At 38.5% G+C, this 24,195-nt stretch overlaps 1 protein-coding gene across 1 annotated transcript; it reads left to right on the top strand.

Moving 5' to 3' along the window:
* The first annotated feature begins 10,975 nt into the window (after positions 1-10,975).
* On the top strand, positions 10,976-23,131 carry LOC128385162 (CD63 antigen-like). The gene is made up of 9 exons (XM_053344023.1): positions 10,976-11,128; positions 13,308-13,364; positions 16,132-16,251; positions 16,340-16,414; positions 19,178-19,273; positions 19,516-19,626; positions 20,732-20,764; positions 20,858-20,941; positions 21,279-23,131. The coding sequence occupies exons 1-9, from the start codon at positions 11,069-11,071 to the stop codon at positions 21,369-21,371; spliced, it is 729 nt and encodes a 242-aa protein (XP_053199998.1). The 5' UTR covers positions 10,976-11,068; the 3' UTR covers positions 21,372-23,131.
* The last annotated feature ends 1,064 nt before the right edge of the window (positions 23,132-24,195 follow it).

Raw genomic sequence — 24,195 nt, 5'->3', positions numbered from 1 at the left:
CCTTCCTTCTGTCCTTCTTTCTTTCCCTCCTTCTGTCCTTCTTTCCTTCTCTCCTTCCTTCTGTCCTTCTTTCTTTCCCTCCTTCTGTCCTTCTTTCCTTCCCTCCTTCCTTCTTTCCTTCTTTCTTTCCCTCCTTCTGTCCTTCTTTCCTTCTCTCCCTCCTTCTGTCCTTCTTTCCTTCTCTCCTTCCTTCTGTCCTTCTTTCCTTCTCTCCTTCCTTCTGTCCTTCTTTCTTTCCCTCCTTCTGTCCTTCTTTCCTTCTCTCCTTCCTTCTGTCCTTCTTTCTTTCCCTCCTTCTGTCCTTCTTTCCTTCTCTCCTTCCTTCTGTCCTTCTTTCTTTCCCTCCTTCTGTCCTTCTTTCCTTCCCTCCTTCCTTCTTTCCTTCTTTCTTTCCCTCCTTCTGTCCTTCTTTCCTTCTCTCCCTCCTTCTGTCCTTCTTTCCTTCTCTCCTTCCTTCTGTCCTTCTTTCCTTCTCTCCTTCCTTCTGTCCTTCTTTCTTTCCCTCCTTCTGTCCTTCTTTCTTTCCCTCCTTCTGTCCTTCTTTCCTTCTCTCCTTCCTTCTGTCCTTCTTTCTTTCCCTCCTTCTGTCCTTCTTTCCTTCTCTCCTTCCTTCTGTCCTTCTTTCTTTCCCTCCTTCTGTCCTTCTTTCCTTCTCTCCTTCCTTCTGTCCTTCTTTCTTTCCCTCCTTCTGTCCTTCTTTCCTTCTCTCCTTCCTTCTGTCCTTCTTTCTTTCCCTCCTTCCTTCTTTCCTTCATTTCCTTCCCTCCCTTCCTCCCTCCTACCTTCCTCCTTTCCTTCCTTCTTCCTTCTTCCTCCCTTCTTCCACCCTTCCTTGACTCGAGGACAACAGGAGGTTTAAAGAGGATAAAGACAGAACACATAGGCGACAACTCTTTTAATCAGCTGTATGGGAGACAACGGCTGGTTGGCACATAGAGCTGCTTCAGCCTTTAAGTCCCCTTATTTGGCATTTATAAACAGTATATAAGCAGTTAATAATGATTTATAATGCACTACAATGTGGTATGTTTTCATAAGTTGAAGCTTGTTGATAAATGTTGAAAGTATATAAAATAGGTTTTCATAGGAGAAGTTGTTTGCTTTAATTTTAAAACTAAAAAGAAATGCCTTATATGTCCTTATAACCATTCATTGGATGTTTTTATGCTGCTTATGAACGCTAAATAGGGGGATTAACCCTTATATACTGTTCATATTCTGACCCGTCACAGTGTTTCTGAACCACTAACAAGAGTTATAGTCACAGATAAACATGATTTAATCTGAATGAAGCTTTCAGAGAACAGAGAAAGTTAATTCTTTAGTTTTTAAGATGGAAAAAACCCGATATAAAAGACAGTATATAGTAGTCCAGTGTTACATAAATCAGGGTAACTACTTCAACAAATTATATTAAATGCGAAGAACGAACATTCTTGGAGCTCTGGATGAATATGGGTCAGATATGTTTCCTTTTATATTCTGGGTCACATTAAGGGAAGGCATCAAATGTCAGGCTAAAAGAAAAAAGTGTTTTTACAGCTCTGACGTAAAAATAGGTCAAAGTGGACGTTGAACGGTATGTTAGGGTTAAAGTGAGGCAGTGTTTTTCATTTGATATGGAGGATGGCCGAGTTATTATTATCACGCCAGAAATCTGTGAGTGCAGATGAGATGATGAGATGATGAGATCCAGGCATGCAGATGTAGAGGAGTCGCACGCGTACCTCAAACAGCCATGCATGTATTGTTTTTGTACTCGCTCTCAGAAAGTCTCTCTGCTGCTTCTAACTTCAACCTGTTTACTCTCTCGCTTGTGGAATCCCCTTTTGGCAATCCACTCATCGCTGTATCACTAAATAAGAGGAATGAATGTGTCTGAATTTCATGTACAACCCCTCACACCCACATGTTTTTGGAATTTTTTAGAGGGGGGGTTTTGGCAGAGTAGCACTTCATGGTTGCAGTTTTGAACACAACCTGGTAGTACCTAGTGTTACTCCATTCATCCAAAGGTGATTCTGAATCTGAAAATGATCAAAGAAATGTTTTTTCAAGTAGTGTAATTTCAGCTCAACGTACACGTGAAGCAGAATGTTAAATACTGTGTAAAGTGAATTCAGACATTTTCTTCTAAACACATTAAATAGGTCATAAATGTATTTCTAAAAAAGGTGTAAAAAGCATTTCAACCATTTAGATTTGAATTGTGGAGCTAGGCTTCACAAACTGTGTTTCAACATTTCTGTGTTCAGGATTTAGTGATTAGCATAAACCCGCCCCTGCTGCTGTAGAGGTAGAAATACATTCAGCACACACTACTACTACTACAGTCTACAGTTAGCCAGTTAGCTGAGTTAGCCGCCGAGCTAGCAGCCGAGTTAGCAGCAGAAAGCTCTCAGACGTAGCGTCCATGTATCTGGTAGAGGTGGTGACTTTGATTGACAGGTGACACTTGGTAGGGGGCGGGGCTTCAGCGTTTGGGAGCAGAGAAAGAGGCTGATTTTTACACAACTTTGAAGCCTAATTTCATATATTTGGCGATTGTTTTAATCATTCAAATTTGGCAGAGTGGTTAACAACACACTTTTCTGTGGTATGTCAAACTCAGAACACATATTTATTCTTACTTTACACAGATTTGAAGTGATGTTTCTTAATGGACTTCTATCTCTGTAACTCTGCTGGGACTCCCAAATGAGTTAAATTAACAGTCACAGATAGTTGATGATATCGTATCGTATAGTAATACCTTTAACTAACTTGAATGACTTTGAGTTAGCATTCAGACAAAACTTTCTAATGTGAATATATAAGAAAGAAAGACAGGAAGAAAGAAAGAAGTATCCAGGGTGATGAATCAGGGGAACGTGATGGTGTTGAAGCAAAACATTTATAATCCCTATGAAACTTGCTCTTCTTACAACTAAAATGGTGTGATTTACATGTTGTATCTTGTCATGTAACCATCCTGTAGTCAGCTAGTTGACAGTAAAATTGGGAAATTAGTCAAACCTGCAACCCTCTGTAATGACAGGTGTTTCCACTTGGTGACAATATAATTGAGATAGTAGGTAAAAAGCCAGGAAGTTGTGAGCAATATGTTTATTCTACTTTAACCCCTCAAAACCAACAAAAATCTCCACAGATGCCTCAAAAGATGGTTTGGGAGCATTTCTGCTTCAAGCTACAGGAGACAATCGGTAGCCGGCAATGACAGAGACTTAAAAAACGCTATGCCCAAATCGAAAAAGAGGCTCTTGGTTTAATTAGTGTTTGGGTGTAGTAAGTTTCACAGCTATGTCTACTGTTTGCCAACGTTTGCAGCGGAAACTGATCATAAACCACTGGTCTCAATCGTCAAGAAAAAACTTAAATGACATGATGATGAAGCCCCAGCGCTATGATTTTGAGTTAATCTACACGCAGGGCAAATACATTGTCCTGGCAGATGCTCTGTCTATGCCTGGGTTAGGGTTACCAGGGCATCAGTATCAACAGGGCGCAATCTACTTGGGGGCGCACGAGCGCTCTCAAAAAAAAAAAAAAAAAAGGAAAAAAAAGTCCGTCCTCAAAAAAAGAAAAGCGCGCCCTCAAAAAAAAATCGCCAGTTTTCTAGACTAATACCGCTCATTTCAGTGGGCGATGAGGCGCCTCTATTATCACGTCAACTGGCTGCTGAGAGTCACGTATACAGGTTGTGTGTGTCAGAAGAAAAGGCAAGGGGGGGGGGGGGGGGGGGGGGGTCAACTTGCGACTGCAGAGGCTATGAGCAGGTTGTGGTTGTGAGTCTCACTCTCAGCGGAAAAGCAAAGGGGGGAGGAGGGCGGGGGATCAACTTGCGACTGCAGAGGCTGTGAGCAGCATAGACATATATACGTGCGTATATATTTCTATGGTGAGCAGGTTGTCAGTGAGTCTCACTCTCAGCGGAAAAGCAAAGGGGGGGGGGGGGCGGGGGATAGACTGACCTGTGATGATTATGATCCCAGGCCACACAACACAAACTGCTGCTTCCAAATAAATAATAATACATTTATAAAATTAATACAGACCCGTTATAGCTACATGTAAGTTATTGGGTTATGTGAAAATGCAATAAATAAATAAATAACTTTGCACCTGCACTTTCATGTGGTCAAGCACTCCCTGATAGCAATCTAATCACCCAGAAAACATTTTAATGCCAGTTGTAAAAGGGGTGAAAGTCTGTCAGATTACATTAATTATTAGTATTTTTCATTTATTTATTTTATTTTATTCATTTGTATGATGACGGATGTGTGTAATTTACTTTGGTGTTTATATATTATATTTCATTTATTTATCTTATTTTTTGTGTGATGAAGGATTTGTGGGGAGGGGCGCCGATAATCGGTCCGCCCAGGGCGCAAAACTAGCCAGGACCGCCTCTGAGTATCAAGCAGCTGCACGGAGTCAAGCTTCACAACAAAAGATGTTGAAACACGTGTCAACATGGTGACAGCTTAGCTCCCAGCATTTGATGTGATGTCAGAGCGAATTGCACAGGAAACGGCAAAGGCCCCTATGCTGCAGAAAGTGGTCCACCATATTGACACAGGTTGGCCAAAAGGAAGCTGACCGCAGTACGAGCAGATCTGAGCGTGGCAAAGGAGACAGAACAGGATTGTTTTCCCTCAGTCCATTTGCCAAGACATGCTGCGTCGTATCCATGAGGGACATCTCGGCATAGAAAAGTGTAAAAGGAGCCAGAGAAGCAGTTTACTGGCCAGGTATTGAGAACATGATAGGACACCACTGCAAACAGACAAAGGAGTCAAAGCTGATCACAGAGCAACCTGTACTACACCATGGCAAAAGGTTGGCATGATCTTTTCCATCTGCATGGCAAGGACTATGTGTTGGTTCATAGACTATTATTCAAATTACCCTGAGGTGTCTGTGATAACACACGAAAAGCTTCTTGGCCAGACATGGAATCCCACAGTGTGTGGTTGGTGACAATGGCCCTCAGTACAACTGTGAGGAAGTTTGCCACGCGGTATGGATTTCAACACACTACCTCTAGTCCACGACATGCACAGGCTAACAGACAGGCTGAAAATAGGAATCCAAATTGTGAAAAGATTAACTTCTCACGCGTCGCAAGCTTTCATTTCCAGAAAAGGAACTATGACAGAGCAGCAAGAAAACTGGAACCTCTTCAGGAAATGGATGTTGTAAGAATCGATTATTGCAGAAACAGGAAGTCAGAAAAATGTGAAACTATGAAATTTGTAAATAATGTTGCTAGTTATATTCTGTCTATTTGTGTTATGTGGGATATTTGTGTTTAGGACAGGAGTAATAGAGAAAAGCTAAAATATGTTTTATTTGCACTGCATTAAGACTTTTTGGATCTTAATAAGTCTGGTTGGATTTATGTTATATTTACCTGCTTTGGAAGGAGTAATGATAAGTGTTTCCATATGTTACCATAGGTGGCAGTATAACCATTGGAGATATAGTAGGTAAAAACCAGGAAGTTGTGAACAATAAAAAGTCACATGTTGAAATGAAAGTGAGCAATAAACAAGCTGGCTTAGCTAGCATGATGTTACGAACTGGATAAGTATATTCTTAAATTGGAGATGCCGCATTCAGTCATTGTGCTTACTGGTTGTTGTCCACAAATATCTTCGACGCTAACTGCTGGTAAAACCAAAATGTTTCCCTTTCTTACATTTTAGTTACAACAGCTTTAATTTTTTATATTGATCTTTATGTCTGTGTGAACTAAACTGGGTATTTTTGCCACAGTAGCAGCTCCAGCGATGGTCCACCACTTTGGTATAGACTGAAATATCTAATATCTAACTCTGCCATGAGCCCAGTTTAACCGAATTAGACTTGGAGGATGCTAACGATGCTAACTGCTGGTAAAACAAAAATGTTTCCCTTTCTTACATTTAAGTTACAGCTTTGTTTTTTAATTTTTTTATATTGATCTTTATGTCTGTGTGAACTAAACTGGGTTGTGGTTTCTTTAGCCACAGTAGCAGCTCCACCACTTTGGTTTAGACTGAAATATCTAATATCTAACTCTGCCATGAGCCCATTTTAACCGAGTTAGACTTGGAGGATGCTAACGATGCTAACGATGCTAACTGCTGATAAAACCAAAATGTTTCCCTTTCTTACATTTTAGTTACAACAGCTTTAATTTTTTATATTGATCTTTATGTCTGTGTGAACTAAACTGGGTTGTGTGGTTTTTTTTTTGCCACAGTAGCAGCTCCAGCGATGGCGACGGTCCACCACTTTGGTTTAGACTGAAGTATCTAATATCTAACTCTGCCATGAGCCCATTTTAACCGAGTTAGACTTGGAGGGCTGTCTAAGTGTGTTTCTAAGTGAACAGTTTCACCTTGTTGTCCTCGCTGTGGTCTGCTCCATCCTGTTAAACTGTGGAGTCGGCGTGTATCTCTAAGGCCGGAATGTAGCTTTCCCCCTTGTAAACACTTTAACAATGAGCCTCGTAAATCCTAACAGCTCTGCGCACAGACTCACATTTCTCAACACGGAGACAGACTCCAGACTGAACAGTTTCCAGCTGGGAGTCCTGGTTTCTGATTGGCTGACAGGTGTCTGATAAAACTATACACAAAGGCACCTCCAGATAGAACTCGTTGGTAGTTTAACCGCTTTTCTCAATCAGGTTTAAAGGTTTATTGAACTGCATGGTAACCGTAGCAACAGTACAGATGCTTCAGGCTTGGCTAGCAGTTAACCCTCACACACTGTTCATATTCTGACTCATAACTAGTCTCTGCACCAATTCACATTCATTCACCATCACTTATTATTAAATGGTTGATTAATCTTATGAAAAAGAGATTATTTATCAGCTACACACACACACACACACACACACACACATGCACACACAAAAAAGCATTTTATTTCCATTTGCGTACACTGTAGGTCAGTTTAGGAAAAGTCTGGCTAAAAGAAATGTGTATATGGTGTTTTTACAGTGCTCAAAAACCAGTATGCAAGGGTTAACTGATTTTGCTAATCATGGGTTCATGATGGCAGACACACTATAAAGAGAGTTTTTGTCTGTTTTTATTAGAAATAATAGATTCAACTTTGTCCCCATTTAATCATAGAGTGCAAAATAGGAGATGATTTTCCACATTCTGTATTCCTATTTCAGATTTTTCTCTAAACAATATTGTCTTTGTTGCTCAACACAGAACTTATACTGGGTCAAGATTTGGGCCATACGTTTGAATTATTTCAATTATTTTAATTTCAACTAACCCATGAGTCTTGACCACCTTTGCAGCTGAGAGCAAAACATGTTGCCATAGTTGCTGAATTTATAAAAAATTGAACCAAACTTTAAAAAAGCATTAATTGAAGATGCAGGTTGTGTTTTTAAGTGTTCTTGACAACATAATCTTAATCCTCCACCCGTCATTACTGATACAAGTGATAGGGTTAGTGGCTGTTTCTTGTGGAGTTGTAGATAACATTGTTTTGTTTTTTTTATCAAGGAAGCAGACATTTTCTTGCACAGCTGTTCATCTTCATGCTGATCCAAGCTGAAGAAGAGCTCTAACTGTGAGCCAGTGATGTCTGTGGGGAAAATGAACAGAACTTAGTTACTTGTGTATTAGAAGTCATGTTCATAACATACAATATACAACAGGGAATAAAATACAAATATAGACATATCATATTTTTATGGGCTTTTATGTCTAAATTGTACTACAGAGTTATGATCAGTGGATTTATGTTCGGTTTACAACTAGACAGGATGAAGTAAATCACTCTGTATGGAAGTGGCAGGATATCTACTTATGCTGATGTCTGTTTATAGGACAGCTGCCAAGCTGGCTGTTATTTATATTTATGTTTCTACTGTAATGGAGTGACGGAAAAACTATTCAGATGTTTCACTTAAGTAAAACTACCAATACTGCAATATAAAAATATCTCATTAAGTAAAAGCATGCATGATAAATCCTACTACAGTAGAAGTACATACGTATTATAGTGATGTAGTATGCAGTATTACAGTTAAAGTACTGCAGTATTATAGTGATGTAGTATGCAGTATTACAGTAAAAGTACTGCAGTATTATGAGTGATGTAGTATGCAGTATTACAGTAAAAGTACTGCAGTATTATAGTGATGTAGTATGCAGTATTACAGTAAAAGTACTGCAGTATTATGAGTGATGTAGTATGCAGTATTACAGTAAAAGTACTGCAGTATTATAGTGATGTAGTATGCAGTATTACAGTAAAAGTACTGCAGTATTATAGTGATGTAGTATGCAGGGTCAGCAGATAAATGTGAGAGCTGCTGAGATGATTAATGGGAAAGAAGAAAAAACAAAGTTCTGATACACAAATGTGTTTTCAGTTTTTGGACTTTTTCTCTAATCTTTGATTTTGGCTGAAATATTGGATCATTTGAACATTTATTGAAATGAAAGCATGTGAGAAGTTTAGAGGGAAGAATCAGTATTTGGTGGAGCTGTTAACAACTCATAGACATCTGAAATGTGAGCCGACTACACACTGCTGACTGGTTTCATCTTTAACAATGTGTTGTATTTTAAAAGCTTGTTATATTATCCATTGTGTCAAATCTGCATCTGAAAAGTAACTAAAGCTGTTAAATAAATGTAGTGGAGTAGAAAGTATAACATGTAGTGGAGTGAAGGTGTAGATGGTAGAAGGTACTTTCCACCAGTGCAAATGTCACAAGTGGTCTGGCACTCTAAGCTCTGAAATGGATGGCATTTCCTGGTGGCCCAACTTTCTCTGAAAAACAATACATGGCGTGCCTCACCAGGCAAATAGTGGCAAGACAGTAACGTAGTAGATTAACAGTAAAAAACAAGCAACAAAAAAAGCTCTTCATGTTGGAATTGTTCTTCACGTTTAGTTTAACCTCAAAATGCACAGAAGCATTTCATAGAAGTCAGTGTTGGTCTGGATGTCAGGCTGGTTGTTCTCTTCTTTCACCAACATCTGTGTTTGTTCAGAGACACCTTGAATGTGTGGGGGTGTGGCCACTCCTCTGTCCTACTCACAGTTTGTTTTCTCCCCTTCCCTTCCCTTCCCTTTTTTTTTCCCTCCACTGATTCTCACGTATATATTCCTCCTGTATGTTGAGCTGATTCATGCGTTGGATGCTCCTGAAGAAACAGCACATAACACCAGCTATTCTGTGCAACTACCCCACCCCCATTCCTCTGAGGGCCTTTATGGGGGCACAAGGCAGTATATTGTCTTCCTTTTTCTCTAGACCTCAGTATTTTTTTTTCTCAACTGGAAGGATGGAGCCATTATCTGTAACACAAAGTGGGTGTGGTCTCCTCCAACCTCCCCCTTAGTAGACAGCCCATAGATCTAGAACAGCTAGAGAGGGCAGAAAACCCCCCTTTGTGTGGCTGTAACGTGAATTTAAAAGTGGAAACAGATTCTTTTTAATGAGAACATCTGTCCCCATTAACACATCTGCTTTCACACAGTTTATCACTGTTTGTTTGGATTTTTTGGGGGGTATTTTATTCCTAGCCGTTTTCAATGATTCCATTTAGAAATATAAGGTTCCCTGCCGCCTTAAAACTGCGTGCTAACTGAACATAAACTGAATAATTTGCTCAACGTTAACAGATTTTAAGATATTAAATTGAATCGACAAACGTCAAACAATCAGATTTGCTTTTTTGTTCTCAGTTTCTCGCTCAGAAGAGGAATTTCTCCCTTTTTACACAATGAACAAATGCAGATTTCCCCATTGTTGGACCCCCACTGAGGAAGCTGCCATGCTATACCAGCAGCATCACTGACACTCCTCTGGGCTGGGTTTTGATTCGGGAACGGTGGATGCTTGAGGAATGAGGAAACTCTCAGAAATGAACAGAACAAAACAACAAAACACTTCACGCCATGAAAGCCACAGTTTCTCATAATGTTACATTTTAGGTTCTGCTTTGTGTTTCAGTTCCCTAAACTTCAATCTAAATGTGTCAGATCAGTCTAGTCACATCAATTGACGTTAATCTATGTGTTGTTATTAGCTGGATGCATTTCCTCATATGTCTCTTAATCTACTGTGTGACCTTGACCTCTGTTATTAAAGAGATGTCAATGAGCATCGCCGCTGCACTGGGTGGGTTAGGGTTTGTTTATTTTAATCCCACACACACATCAGTCCAGCTGCCAGAAAAACTCACTAGACCAAATGTTGATGCATCCACTGCTCAAAATAGTCCTCAACAAATGCAGGATTTCCTTCGTTTATTGTTTTTGTTTTTGCAAGAAGTTACAATAATCAACAGCTGTTAATTTCTTTTCTAAATGAGATGATATATTTCCTCAGGAGGAACCAATAAGCCCAGTAAAGAAGTCATAAAGTGTTGAGAGACGGGCTAACATTGTTGATTTGTGGTCTCTTCACTCAACGGAAAATATAAAGTATGAGGAGCCTGACCTTTTACAACCACTGATAAGCTTCCTGTCTCCATCTACCAAGAACCTTGATCGTTCAATAATCAAGACAGATAATCTTTGTAGGCCCAAGAGTTTATTTTAAACTTAGCCAAACTACTGTACATTTCAGTGCTACACATCCTGGGCTTTTCCATGATTTGTAATTTAGAAATACTACTTTCACAGCAACAGGCATTCAAACACCAACATAACCCAGTTTAAATAGTCATGCTTTTATGGTCCTATCTTAAATGTTGTAAAATAAATGTAAGCAATATTTTTTATAACACTTCCTATTCAAATAAAGGAAATAAAGATGTCATCCAACTCTGTTCAGGCTCACAAAAAAAGATAGAAAAAAAGCTTTTGAATCAAAAGAAGGGATTTCAGTGCATCCTGTGGTCTCATGCAGACTTCAGGGATTGGCTGCACATCAGTTCTGTGTGTCGTAGCTCTGTGTGCACCTTCACTCACATTCATTCTGCACATAGTTTATCACAGCACACACTGCTGCACGCCCATCACACACACTGTTTCATCTGCACACATATTCACTTCGTCTCTGAGCGCCAATTACCAAAAGCTGAAAATGGGGAAAATTAATGGATGCCTCAAATGTCTTTTTATCTTTTTCAACGTGTTGTTTGCAGTAAGTACAAAAGCTTTTCTTATTTTTTTCTGGGTTATTTTAGTTTTTCTTTTTTTTTCAGGGTTATTTTTTCTTTTCTTTTGTGTTTTTGTTTTTGTTTGCTTGGTTTGGTTCTTTATACATAAAGGTGAAATAGTATTTCTGTAAAATCTGTGTGTGATGCAAAATAGAAAGAAACAGGGAAAAAAAAGGTAATGTTATGTAATATATTTGGCTTTTGTCTCAATTTAATCTTTTTTATTCTAACATGATGTTTTACAAAAGTAAAGAATAATAGTTTTTATTAATTTGCATGCCCTTCTTAACAAAAGTGGAAATGAAAAAAAGGTTGGCATGCTTAAAAAAAACAGAAGTTACAAAAAAAAAAAAAAAGAGAAAGAGAAGATGAAACACCATCCATGTAAAAGTGAAATGAGTTTTAATGCATCACATGTTGGTCCTGTTGTTTTAGGAAAATTTGCAGGTATAGATTTTGTTTGAATTGTGCATGTTGAGTAAATGGTCATTTCCCGTAACAGAAAAGAAAAAAAAAAAACGAGTGGTACAAACCCCTGCAACAGAGATCGTATTTCAACCCCCCTTTTCTTTCATTCCTTTCTGCGGCATAAACATGTTTTCAGCTCCAAGAGCTGATTAAAGACAAGAAAGAGGAAAAGAGGAGGGGTCTGATGAGTCTGTTTTCAATTTGGGAAACATTTTTTTATATGGAAAAAAACTGCAGACCACTTTACCATAATAAAGCCAATAATGAACAAAATGATCAAGTTCAAAGTCATGATAAACAGATGAATATGGCTAAAGTATAAAATACAAACTAAGTGTTTTTTTTAATGTGGTAAAGTTGAAAGTTGATTATTTTTTATTTTCTATGATCTTTTTTTTTCTTTTCCACATATCCACATATTGACTTCTTTTCACCAGCATTTTTGTTTTTACTAATTCATTTAGACAATTAGATTCATTAATATGTTTAATAGAAAACATGAAAATATATGGTGTCCAAACATCTTTAAAAAAAAAGGCATGGGACATTTATCTGGGCGTTTACGTCAATATGATCAGGTAATGGAGAGTCTCATGTGTTCAGTTTGTGGAGCTCTGTCTCCATCTAGAGTCTCTTTGCAGGAACTACAGGCACTGTGTCTGGAGGCCAAATGGAAAAATCCTGCAATGGTGCCAATGTGATGCCAATCTGAGTTTACTGTGAGAGGGTTGGGGTTTTCCAGTTTTCCATCAGCTGAAAGCTCTTAGTATCATGTGACAACTCTTAATAACAACAACAACAACAGCAATGAATAATTAAAGCTGCAAGCAGCGATAACTGGGCCCTCGTGCCCCTGCCCCACCCTGAAACAGTGAAATGGTCATATGATGACACGGAGTTAATATGAAGTCGGTCAGATTGACTCATTAAAGTACATGCCGTGGAAATGGTGACAAACAGTGCCAAAACTGAAAATTATGAGTCCAATAGACTTTTTTTGTGTGTCTTGATATGATACACATGTGTACCGAATTTCATTCATCTACGTCAATCTGGAGGGAGGGGCTCAATTTTCTTAATTTTCTAGGGGGCGCAGTGGCACCATTTGGCCAACGCTTCCTTTTTTATGGCGAAACAATGAAAATTGCTGAATCGCCACGGCAACCAGGTATAATGGGGGAATGGAAGATTTTGATAAATTTTCATCCCCAATGTCCTTAGATGATTCTGAGTGAATTTGAAGTCAGTTGGATTAAGGACGAGTTTGTAAAATAAAGAAAATGCAAAGTTGGTGGCAAAATTGAAAATTCGAGTCAAAACAGCTCACTTCCTGTTGGAGTTAGGGTAAGGGTCCAAGAGACTTTTTTGTGGGTCTAGTCATGACCAAATGTGTACCAAATTTCGGTTGTCTATGTCAAACTTGAGCGACATTCCCTAAATGTTGACTTGATGCATTTGCAATGATTGGGAACTTTAGATCATCCACTAAAAGTCATTGGGATTTGTAAAGATGGTGACATTTCAGGGTTTACAGATTTAAAAAAGTCTGTCAAATTCTTCTTTGAGTATTTTGTTATCCCATGTAGTAATATATCTTTTGTCCATTTCAGATATGTGTGTGTTCTTCATTGTTTCAAGTGTCTGTTACATCTCCATATGATAAGTAAAATAATAAATCTGGTCATGTGTCCTTAGATCATCGGATGTGTGCTGATCTACGGAGCAGTGAAGTCCGCTGCCATTTCCAATCAGGTAAACAATAACATCATCATTGAATCCTTAATTGTGTTCTACAGGGTTACATCTAAAATGCAGAAAACATCAAATCAGTAAAGTATGTATGTGTTTTTTTAGTTTTATTAGAAACCACAATGAAATATGGACCAGAAACAGTTAAGTTTCATTTTTAGGCTTTGTTTCGTGCTTACTCTCTCTAGTTATTAGATCTGACACAGTTTAGAAACATCTAGATTAATCATATTTTTTTTAAAAAGAAAAGAGAAAAGTAAAATTACCACCCTAACTGTCAACATTACAACATTACAACACGTTTACAACCAGACTAACAGACCACCTTTGACCCACCATACCATGTGTTGTATGCACATACAGTTTTCTTGAGTTATGATACAGACTTTTCACGTGTGCTCATTTCCAGTCCTAATAATAATAATAATAATAATGATAATAACTTTATTTTGTATAGCGCCTTTCATTAAATCCGAGGTCGCTTCACAATAACAAGAACACAGACAAAAAACACACATTTAGCAAAAGCTTGGAGAACAAGTGCCTTTTCAACATTGATTTAAAAGAGTCCAGGATGGTGCTTGGCGAATGTTAGGAGGGAGCGAGTTCCACAGTGTAGGAGCTACCACACTGAATGCTCCCCCTGCCCCCGAAGGTTTGCCTTCTGGTGCGGGGGATGGACAGGAGGCCCAAGTTGGTGGAGCGCAGGTCCCGTGAAGGGAGGTAAACATGGAGGAGGTCCATTAAGTACTTTGGTGCAACGGCATGAAGAGATGTATATTCTACCTCCAAACAAATCATCTGAGGAATGAAATCTCAGGAATGTTATCTTAAAATTATCAAAACATCAAACTACTTCTTCTTTTCAGAAAAACATGAAAAACACATGATAGCATTGACCAGAATCTACTGTTTAGCCCACAGTGTATGAGAAGATGAAGATGAATGTGCGCTGTGATATCTGCTCGATGAATTATCTCATTGTTCATTTTCTCAATTGGGTCAACGCTTGCTGCCAAATATACATTTATAACTTCCCATTACAGGATGTGCTGCAGATTACAGAAATGTGAAATCAGAGTCAGATGTGAACAATGCGTTCAAACAATCACATGTCAGTTTTGGGAAAATCTTGTTTTGTAGGATTCACTTCTTCAACAAATTAATGACTTATTGCACTTTTAAATGATGAGTTTCTGTAAAGGCTTGTACAACTGCCTGCAGCAAGCCGTAAGAAGGTTCTGGGAACTCATTCTGTGATGGTTTTGATTAAAACAAAAGCAGCTGGTTTATGAAAATCAAAGCTAATTTAGTTAGTCAGGACATCACCTGTATAATTCTGTAAACAGTACACATCTGAAAATACATAGAAATATGTAAAACAAGTCGAGGTGAAGAATTCAGAGTGTTTACAAGGAGGCAGGGAGCTGCACAAATGTAGAGGAGGATTTGTTTTTTTCTTGTAATGCAGAACAGATGAAGCTCGGGGGAGGTTTCCATTTTCATAGTAGGCTTTCTCTTTGAGAGGAAGACAGGATGGCTCTGACAATGCTATCAGATCTACAGAGAGCGAGCGGCATGACAGAGGACAGCAAAAAAAAAAAAAAAACATCACTCCTTATGGAACACACCATTCTATCCACTTTTAAACAAATCAGATTTACTTTCCATTTCTGTGAGGTGTTTTCCTAGACATCCCCACGTTTAAATAGATTTCCTGCTGACCGGAATCCACTTTCCAGGAAATGAGATTTAAAGGTGTTAATGGGATAATACTTGATAACCAATACACGTGGTCCTTTAAAATGTATTGGCTAAAACAACATTGTTGTCTGAAAAAGACATTTGAAAATGCCTAGTGTCTTCTTATGTTGCAATGCAGCAGCTTACTTACTGCTGTTTCATATTAGATTCACGGTGAGACAAAACCTGATGTCATCTAATCCACCAAGTAATCAGATTGACAGTGATGGCAGCTATATTTGGTTGGGTCATAGTCATCAGTCAAACTTCTCTGAAAATAGCATTTGTGTCTATTATTCAGTATCTGAGGGAAGCCCCATTTGTGATGTAACAAGGTGTTTTAATGACTCAGTTATTAGTATTAAAAAGGAAATAATTATACAGGCAAACTACAGCAATGTGTTACTGACACCATGAAAAGAAACACTGAAAAGAAACTTAACAATTAGAAATTACAAAAACATTTTTAATGCATTGTTCCATTAAAACAACAATGCTGAATTCATTATGTGACAGGCTTTGAGAAAAAATGTACAAATTGTGTCAAACTTCTACAGTTTAGATGTGAAACAGCAATGTAATATAACCTGCTAGCATTAATAGCAATCAGATCAAATATAAAATTATAATGCTCAATATTATAAATGTACAATTTTACCAAGCTTTTTTAACCAGAAAGAAACAGTGGCAACCGTCAAACTGTGTTTATTGGCCTCCCATTGGTCCGTTGTCTACATGTCACCTGGAAATGATATGAAAGTCAAATTTATTTCATTGAGCAAAGGATTATAGATTTGTCTTTTCATTAACCCTAACCCAACCCAACCCTAACCCTCTACAGGATCTACAGGGTCAGAAAGTCAAATTATGAATAATTAATTACATTTTTTGTTTTCGTAATGGTATTTGCTGACGATAAGGGAAATAAAGAATACTTCCTGCCTTATTATTTATTGTACTGTTAAAGGTAAAGCTCAGTAGTAATTCAGTGGGTGTGTTGTTTTGTTGTCCCGTTGTGGTGGAGCAGATGTCGTCAGTTGGGGCCCCGGGAGTCGGCTGGGTTTGGGTGTTTGCCATCGGTGTCCTTGCCATCTCTTGCCTGGGAATCTACGCCGGCTGTGCTGAGAAAGACATCGTTCTCAAAGTTGTATGTATAACATTGTTTATTTTCTTGTTAAAAGGTCGTTTTTTGAGCAATCAAACCACTGAACTTATTTGTGTTGTTCCATGTACAGTTTGCAGGTTTCATGGGCGTTGGACTGATCATCATGCTGATCTTTGGCATCATTGTTGTTGTCATGAGAAACAAGGTAATCTATCACTCACTGCTTATTTGTTCTGTATCTTGCTGCTTTTGTTCTCTGCATCAACGTATATTTTAATGTTAAAGTCTGTGTAAAGTAAGAATAAATATGTGTTCTGAGTTTGACATACCACAGAAAAGTGTGTTGTTAATCACCCTGCCAAATTTGAATGATTAAAAAAATCGCCAAATATATGAAATTAGACTTCAAAGTTGTGTAAAAATCAGCCTCTTTCTCTGCTCCCAAACGATGTGGGCGTGGCCGCCGAGTTCGCTGAAACTCCGCCCCCTACCAAGTGTCACCTGTCAATCAAAGTCCCCACCTCTACCCGAAAACATGGACACTATGTCTGAGAGCTTTCTGCAGCTAGCTCAGCGGCTAGCTTGGCGGCTAACTTGGTCGCTAGCTCGGTGGCTAGCTCAGCTAACTGGCTAACTGTAGACTGTAGTAGTAGTAGTGTTAGATGTAGAAACAATAATTCGCCGATAGGCAGGTTAACCACTGAGGAGAGCAGACTCTCAGTCTTATATAGTAGGGGAGGGGCCAAGGGTACGCCATTACGTCACGGAGTAGCCCTTTTTGCAGGCTCATAGTTATCAGCCTTTTCACATGTTTTCTGTAACCATTTTCCAACATGTATAATATGTTTAGAAGTAAATCAATGAATTAACTTTACACAGACGTTAAAGTTCTCCATGTTGATGCTAAATTGCCAAAACTGTCCTATTATATATTTTTTCTGACTTTGTTGATCTTGTTTCTATATCAGTATGCTTAAGTTCTCCCATATATCTATCTTGACACAAGTGCTCTCTCTCTCTCTCTGTCTTGATGCTAATGTTATTCTTTCTGTCAACCATGATGTTCTCTCCATCTTCCTTTCATTATGTGTGTTCTCTCTATCTTCATGTTACCTTTGCAGACAATCTCTGTATCTTGACACCAACTCTAGCTGTGTCCAAATTCAAATTCAAATTCAAATTCTTTTCACTACTTTGTGCTCTAAATTTTATTTTTGTCACTTTATTTGTGTTTCTGAAATCTCTTTGTATACAACCTAACCCTTTTTATACCTCTAGCATGTTACTAATGTTCTCTCTCAATCTGCTGTTGTTAACATTGTTCTCCTTGTCTTTCTTGTTCTCTCTCTCTTTTGATTTTGACGCAGTCCGTTGACTCGCTCCAATTTAATTTAATCTTAAACCTAATTTGATTTTCTGTCTCTGTGTACTGCACAATCATTGTAATCTTTTTTTTATTGTTTGCTCCACCTTGATCTTGATCTCTTTGTATCTTGATGCTTATATTATTCTCTCTTTAGTCCAAAATCACTCTGCATGCAACCAAATTTGAAAACTACATTTAAGGATACTGCAATATAAAGTAGTTTGCAATTAAAGTAGTAATATTACAAAATGTTCCTCCATTTTTTTGATGTAAAAACACTATGCCAGCTCTGTTTAGAATGTAATTATTGTAATTTGTACTCAAACGCGCCCACGGTACCATTTTTCAAACAAACAAGCCAACACTAATGCTGTCTATTAAACAACAGTAAACATGCTAGGTTGTTATGGTTTGTGTCTTGATGCTAATCTTGTTCTCTATGGGCCTTGTATTAACAATCTATAGCACATGGTGTGAAGCGTGTGGCACAAATGCATTTACGGTGCATCCAAATCCAGCCGTAAAAATGGTCGATGCGCCAGGTGCATGATTCAAAGGGGTTGTACTTAAGTCTCTTAATTAATCATGGGTATGTTTTGGGTGTAACATGCAGTAAACCAATCAGAGTCATATCCCATTTCCCTTTAAAAGCCAGGATTGCTATTATAATGGCACATTTGCCAAGCAATGCGTTTCAAGAATAAAACAGCTGAAAAGAAAGTTGGCTGATCAGCTGCTAACCCGACCTGTCATCCATAGAGAGGAAGAATATGGAGCTATATAACCAACCAGCCTGATGAGTGTAGAGGTGTGTGTGTGGTTATGCATTTGCTATTTAAGGAATGTGGGTGTTTGACGGGAAAATGACAACTGCTCTGGTCTTAAACTAGCAAAGACTACTTGGTGCTGCTGTGTGCTCGGTAAGACAGGGACCTACCATAAAATATGGTGTATAAGACGAAGCTTTATCACAATTTTTTTTTCATTCAAAAGTGGGACGCGTCAATATGTGCACACAGTGACTGGCTCTGATGAAGAGTTTTTAGGACCCAAGTGAGCATACAGCTACACACTGTATCAAATATATAAAGTTACTGTGTTCTTTTAAAAGATTTAATCGAAATTCTGCCTAACCTGAACCCGTTCTGAGTTAATATATACAGGTCCAGTTCAGTTAAGCGAATCATTACCGGACCATTAACCATTTACCCGACAGACTGTGTGTTTTATTGCATTTCAAATAAAAGTAAATTGAGAACATTTTTAAGTATAGACATATATGTTTATAAATTAATAACTACTGATACAGTCATATAAAACAGTCTTTAATAGAGAAGTGTTTTTTCCAGCATGAGAACCCGTCAAAATAGACTATATCTTATGCACCGGTTTTTACAGTAGGTCTTCTTGGACACTATTCTTCTTTATTTGTCTTAATGCTAACCTGCACTCTTTGCTCTCATCTATTTACCATGATTCTGACATTGTTCTCTGTCTCTGTTTATCTGGATGTAAGTGTTTCTCTTTCTGTCTCATTGCTGATGTTTCCTCTCATTTTTTAATTTCTTATGTTGATGCTAATGTTGTTCTCTCTGTCCCTAGATTAAAACCAAATTTACCTCCACCACTTCCGAATATGCAAAGCCTTTAATGGAAGATGAGGGATTCCGCGGAGTGCTTGAAGGGTTCCAACAAAGTGTAATGCCTTCTGTCAACTATTTACCCATATGAATTTAGTCTAGCTAAGCTAAACATGTTTCTCATAGGTTCTTCTTCCAGATGGTGTTAAAAGAGGGTGTCTCTCTTTAGAATGCATGTAGTCACTTTTTTTTTAAATTGAGAGTTATGCATTTGTGATTACATTCCAGTCACTGAAATAAGTTAAATTTAACATTTGTGTCCAGCTGCTGAAAGTCACTCTGTCATGTGTGTTGTTGCAGGCCCAGTGCTGTGGAGTGTCAAGCGCTTCAGACTGGGGTAATGAAATCCCTGACTCCTGTGCCTGCACTACTTCAAATTATTTTGGAGGTGGATGTACCGCCAGACCTGGGGTTGGTTTTGCTCCTTTCAAACATTCTCTTTAACAATTTGTAAAATGAAAATGGAATATCAGACTAACAGACATAAATCCAGTTAGCCTAATCTCATTGGAGAACACTTTTTTGTCATTCAGTGTTCCAAAAATTGTGGACCTTGTGCAGACAACTGTGTTATTTATGTTTATAAGCAGGGAATATACAGTACTAATATCTAATAACTGCAGAGTTGATCCCTCCACATGTTGACCACTTGTGGTGCTATGGAGCAATACTTTTATGAGTCCCTATTTTGTTTGCATCATGCGCAAATACAATGACGCACACACATTCCCTACCTAAAGTTTCAAACTATTTCACCGATTGACAGTGGGTGGCACTACATGTTTGTAAAAATGGTTGAAAACACTTGAAAAAAAAATTCAGCACTGTTCACAAGACCCAACTAGATAAGTGTGGTAGCTACTTCTCTGGTATTCAAAGGACCAGTTTGTGAGTTTTAGTGCCATCTAGTGGTGAGGATGTAGAGTGCACCCAACTGAATACTCCTCCCGCCTCCCTCCCCTTCCAAGCTATCATGGCCATGGGGAAAAATTGTGAAAGGCCCTCTACTCTCACAGTGTTTGGTTTGTCCATTTTGGACTACTGTAGAAACATGGTGGTACAATATGGCAAGCTACGTGAAAGAGGACCTGCTCCCTATGTAGATATAAAGAGCTCATTATAAGGTAATAAAAACACAACAATTCCTTATTTAAGGTGATTTTACACTAAGTAAAATATACTTATGAATGTATATATTCCATTTCTGCCAAGGCTGCTCGGCTAGATACCACTAAATTCTACAAACTGCACCTTTAATGTAAACAGGAACTCAGAGTTGTTCTTTGATTTGGAACAGAGTCATCATTTTCATTAGATCTGATTCAATATTGATGAAGTTTCAGATGCTGCCCAACAATCTGCCAAGCACGTTGTTTCAAGCATCTGGAGGCCTTTAGTCTGAATGTGTCTGGTTTCTGCAGTACTTTTACTGTCTGGTATTTGACAGAAGATACATATACATTGGCCTGTTTTGCTTTGTGTATTATGGTGACATTTTATTCTTGCTGTCTTGCAGGGAGCAACAGGCCCAAATCAAATCTATGCTCAGGTAAGCAACCAAACAACCAATCTAAACACCAATCAATCATCCAATCAGTGATCCTTCAAGATAATGACCCCTTCTCCCTCTCCTCCTCTGCAGACTTGTGGTGACACCCTCTTCATATTTTTTGACCTCTTCTTCAAGATCGCCATGGGTTTCTTCTTTGGATTCGCTGTCACCGCAGTACGTTTCATTGTAAAAAGCTTTAGGAGGGAAAATTGCTGAATTACAACAGGACTTTGAGCTGTTCTGCATCCTACTGGAAATTGGTTTTGTCCATTGACTGACTGACATTTCTGGTTGTATAGAGTTGCAAAGTAGGACAAGTTATTTCTGGAGCTTAACGTTCAGTCAGTGATCGATAGAGTAGAGACTGACTGGTTTCAGGTCTCAGTTTTAGGCCCAGGGAGTACCAGACTGGGGAAAAAATGATGTCTCAGAAAAAGTTCACATAATTGTTTCACACTTCTGACCAGTGGTCTTTTGAACTGACCCCATATCTTTGTGCCTGTCTGTCTAGTTACTGGGCCTGCTGGTCTCCCTCCTGATGATCCATCAAATCAAACGTCATGACAGCTCCGGAGGGGCGTCCATTGCCATGAAGGGCTTCTGAGAAAAACCTTCAACAGCTGACCTTAACCTCTGCACTGTAACAGGAGGACTCAGTGGTCAAAATACGACCTTTTCTCTTTACTTTTTTATGACCTTTCTGCCTTTTAAGAGAGTGACAGGGAAAGCAGGAGACACAGGGATGAAATGGCATGCTTCAGAATGATTTCATTTGGGAAAAAATGCCTCACAGCATTTTCTTTCCTTTCAGCTTTGTATTGTAGAAAATATTGCTTGAATAGCAAACATTTATTTTTTTGAAAATCATTATATTGCTTGTGTTATTGGATGGTCAGCAGTATTATAATAGTCTTGTATAAAAGAAGTTGTTTCTAAGCTCAACCTTCTCTACATCTGACTGGAGCTCTATTAACCCGAGGAGGTCATAAAATCAGAGCTACTCCATTCTAAAGCTACAGTAAAACAATTTGGAAAATCAACTTATCCATCTTATTCCTCAGTCACCAGTAAATAGCAGTTAAGTGCCTGTGTGTCCTTGCTAAATTGGTGGTATTAGAAGCTTGATGGTGTAGTGTCTACTCATAGGACCAATTCATGAACTATGCCCGCTGACATATAGGCAGTCAGGAACATCCTAATGCTATTATGACACAATAGCTCTTCCAGGTAGCTGGCTTGCTAACTGTCAGGGAACAAACCAGCCCATGTTTGCAGACCACGCCTCTTTTGTCGAGCAATTTATAGGGTGTATATACCTGATTATCAGACAGGTGCTATGTAGCTTCTCTGACTCTCTGTGGCCTGAAAAGGTCAGCACTGTCAAAATTTGCTGTTGGTCACCAAGTGAATTTGAATGTGAAGGAGGAGCTCTTTGGTGGGTGATTTTACTCCTTATTGTGTCAAATCTATTGAAATGCTGCTAAATTTATTGGGCCTTTACTGAGCACCAAAAAGTTTTAAGTTTAGCTTTGCACAAAGACTGGGAGCAGAGGGAATCTGTTAGCCTAGCTCTAGTGCTGTCTTACAATATGACTATTCCTTTAATTCAATCAGAATCTCCACTGAAAATAACTTCTCACATAGATTGTGAAACAAAACTTCTGGTTTTGATTGCTCTTATTATTTTTGGAAACATCTGCCAAAAGATAAAAGATGAAAACTCTTTGTGTTCCAGCTATATTTTAATAGCACTTAAGTACTGTAGACATTATAAAGTTATTAAGATCTTTTTAGTTCAGGGATGTGGTCAGTGACCTGAATGTGTAAATTAAAAACAAAGAAGTGCTCTGATTAAATTCAACCAATCAGAAGAGCACTGAAGAAGTCACCTGTATGTGGACTTGAACAAAATGTTAGACAATGAATTTTCCTTTTTCTTAAACCTTAAAAGATGATGGGTATGTTTATGTGGAATATTTTAGATACCCTGGTAGTATGAAGGTAAGAATGAAGTAGTCCGTCCACTGGACTTCAAAAAACAAAACAAAAAGTAGTACAATAAAATCCAGCCTGAGGGAATCAGATAACGCAGGTAAATCCCACCAAATTTTGCAGCATTGAGACCAAATGTACAGCATTGTTACAAAATGTAGAAGCAGTAAGATTACAAGCAGACTTTCAATGAGTATGAACCAAAAATCAACAGCTCGGGGTTGAATACCCCTCTACTGGTAAAAAAAGAAGAAGGGACTAGGCAAAAAAGACAAATACTGTAACAAGAACTGTTTTATTGTGAAATCTGCGCTCATATCATGTCAGAATAAACACTAGAGGCCAAAAATCCACAAGTTCTTGCTGTTTTGTTTCCTAATATGATCATTATTTCCTCCCCATTTAGCTGGATTTATTGTTTTCATGCGTGATGGAAGCTAATCAAAAAGTTGAAAGAGAAGATGGTGGTTAAAAGGGAAATGTGGGGGTTTGTAGTTGGATAAAAATGGGTAAGGGGTAAGGGTTTATCAAGGAGTATGAGGGGGGTGATCCAAAGTTTATGCGAGTTGATCAACAGGTACTGAAGGGTTAAAAGAGGCATTTGATTGGGGTTATAAAGAGTTATGGAGTTTAAATCGGGTTCAAGAGGTGTAACATTTGGATAAAGAAGCAATTAGTAGTAGTAAAGGGATTTAGTAGATGGGAAGGCATTGTCATGATTTGTATGAACTCCACAGGACAAGGGCAGAGATCTTAATTCTAGATCAGCAACTGGTCCTACTAAGCTCCAAATGGCCCTAAATCTGTCTTAACAAATGAATGTCCTTTCTTATGAAAGCTGATTTGAAAGGGAAAAAAGGGACCTACTATGTGTCCTCTCAAGAAAACAACACAACTGGTCATAATGGCAGTCACCAAAAAACAATGTAGTTATATTTGAGTGACAGATGCCACCTAGTGGCTGTAGTAATTATGACCGGGAGCAGCGGCGCAGTTCAGATGATGTATATATAGTGTATGTAAGTTGGCAATTTTCCTCATTAACCCAATAGTGAACTTTGCGACAAGGGACCGTTATTCATTTCGTGTTAACAACCGTGAGTTGGAACAATTTTTAAAAACTGTAACCATAATCGTCCCCTAACCTTAACCATATGCTTATTATTGTAGCTATGACAACCAAAGGCTCCTAACTTTAAGGAAGCTGCATCAAATGTTTCTCCAGCCTTAACAAAGTGATAATTTCTTGTTGCATTACTATCTCCTTTAGATTGGTAGAATACTGTGAAACCATTGTCATATCACCTCCTCTGCCAACAAGCAGCTTAGGTGATAATGATGTGCATGGAGCAAGCGCAGCGTGCCTTCATCTGGCAGCACAAGAATGTCAAACACGGCACCAGATTAAAGTATATTGTGAAATAGAAAGATTTACC

This window comes from Scomber japonicus, chromosome 23, assembly GCF_027409825.1.
Source record: "Scomber japonicus isolate fScoJap1 chromosome 23, fScoJap1.pri, whole genome shotgun sequence".
Lineage (NCBI taxonomy): Eukaryota > Metazoa > Chordata > Actinopteri > Scombriformes > Scombridae > Scomber > Scomber japonicus.
This window is presented reverse-complemented; position numbering and strand designations above follow the sequence as displayed.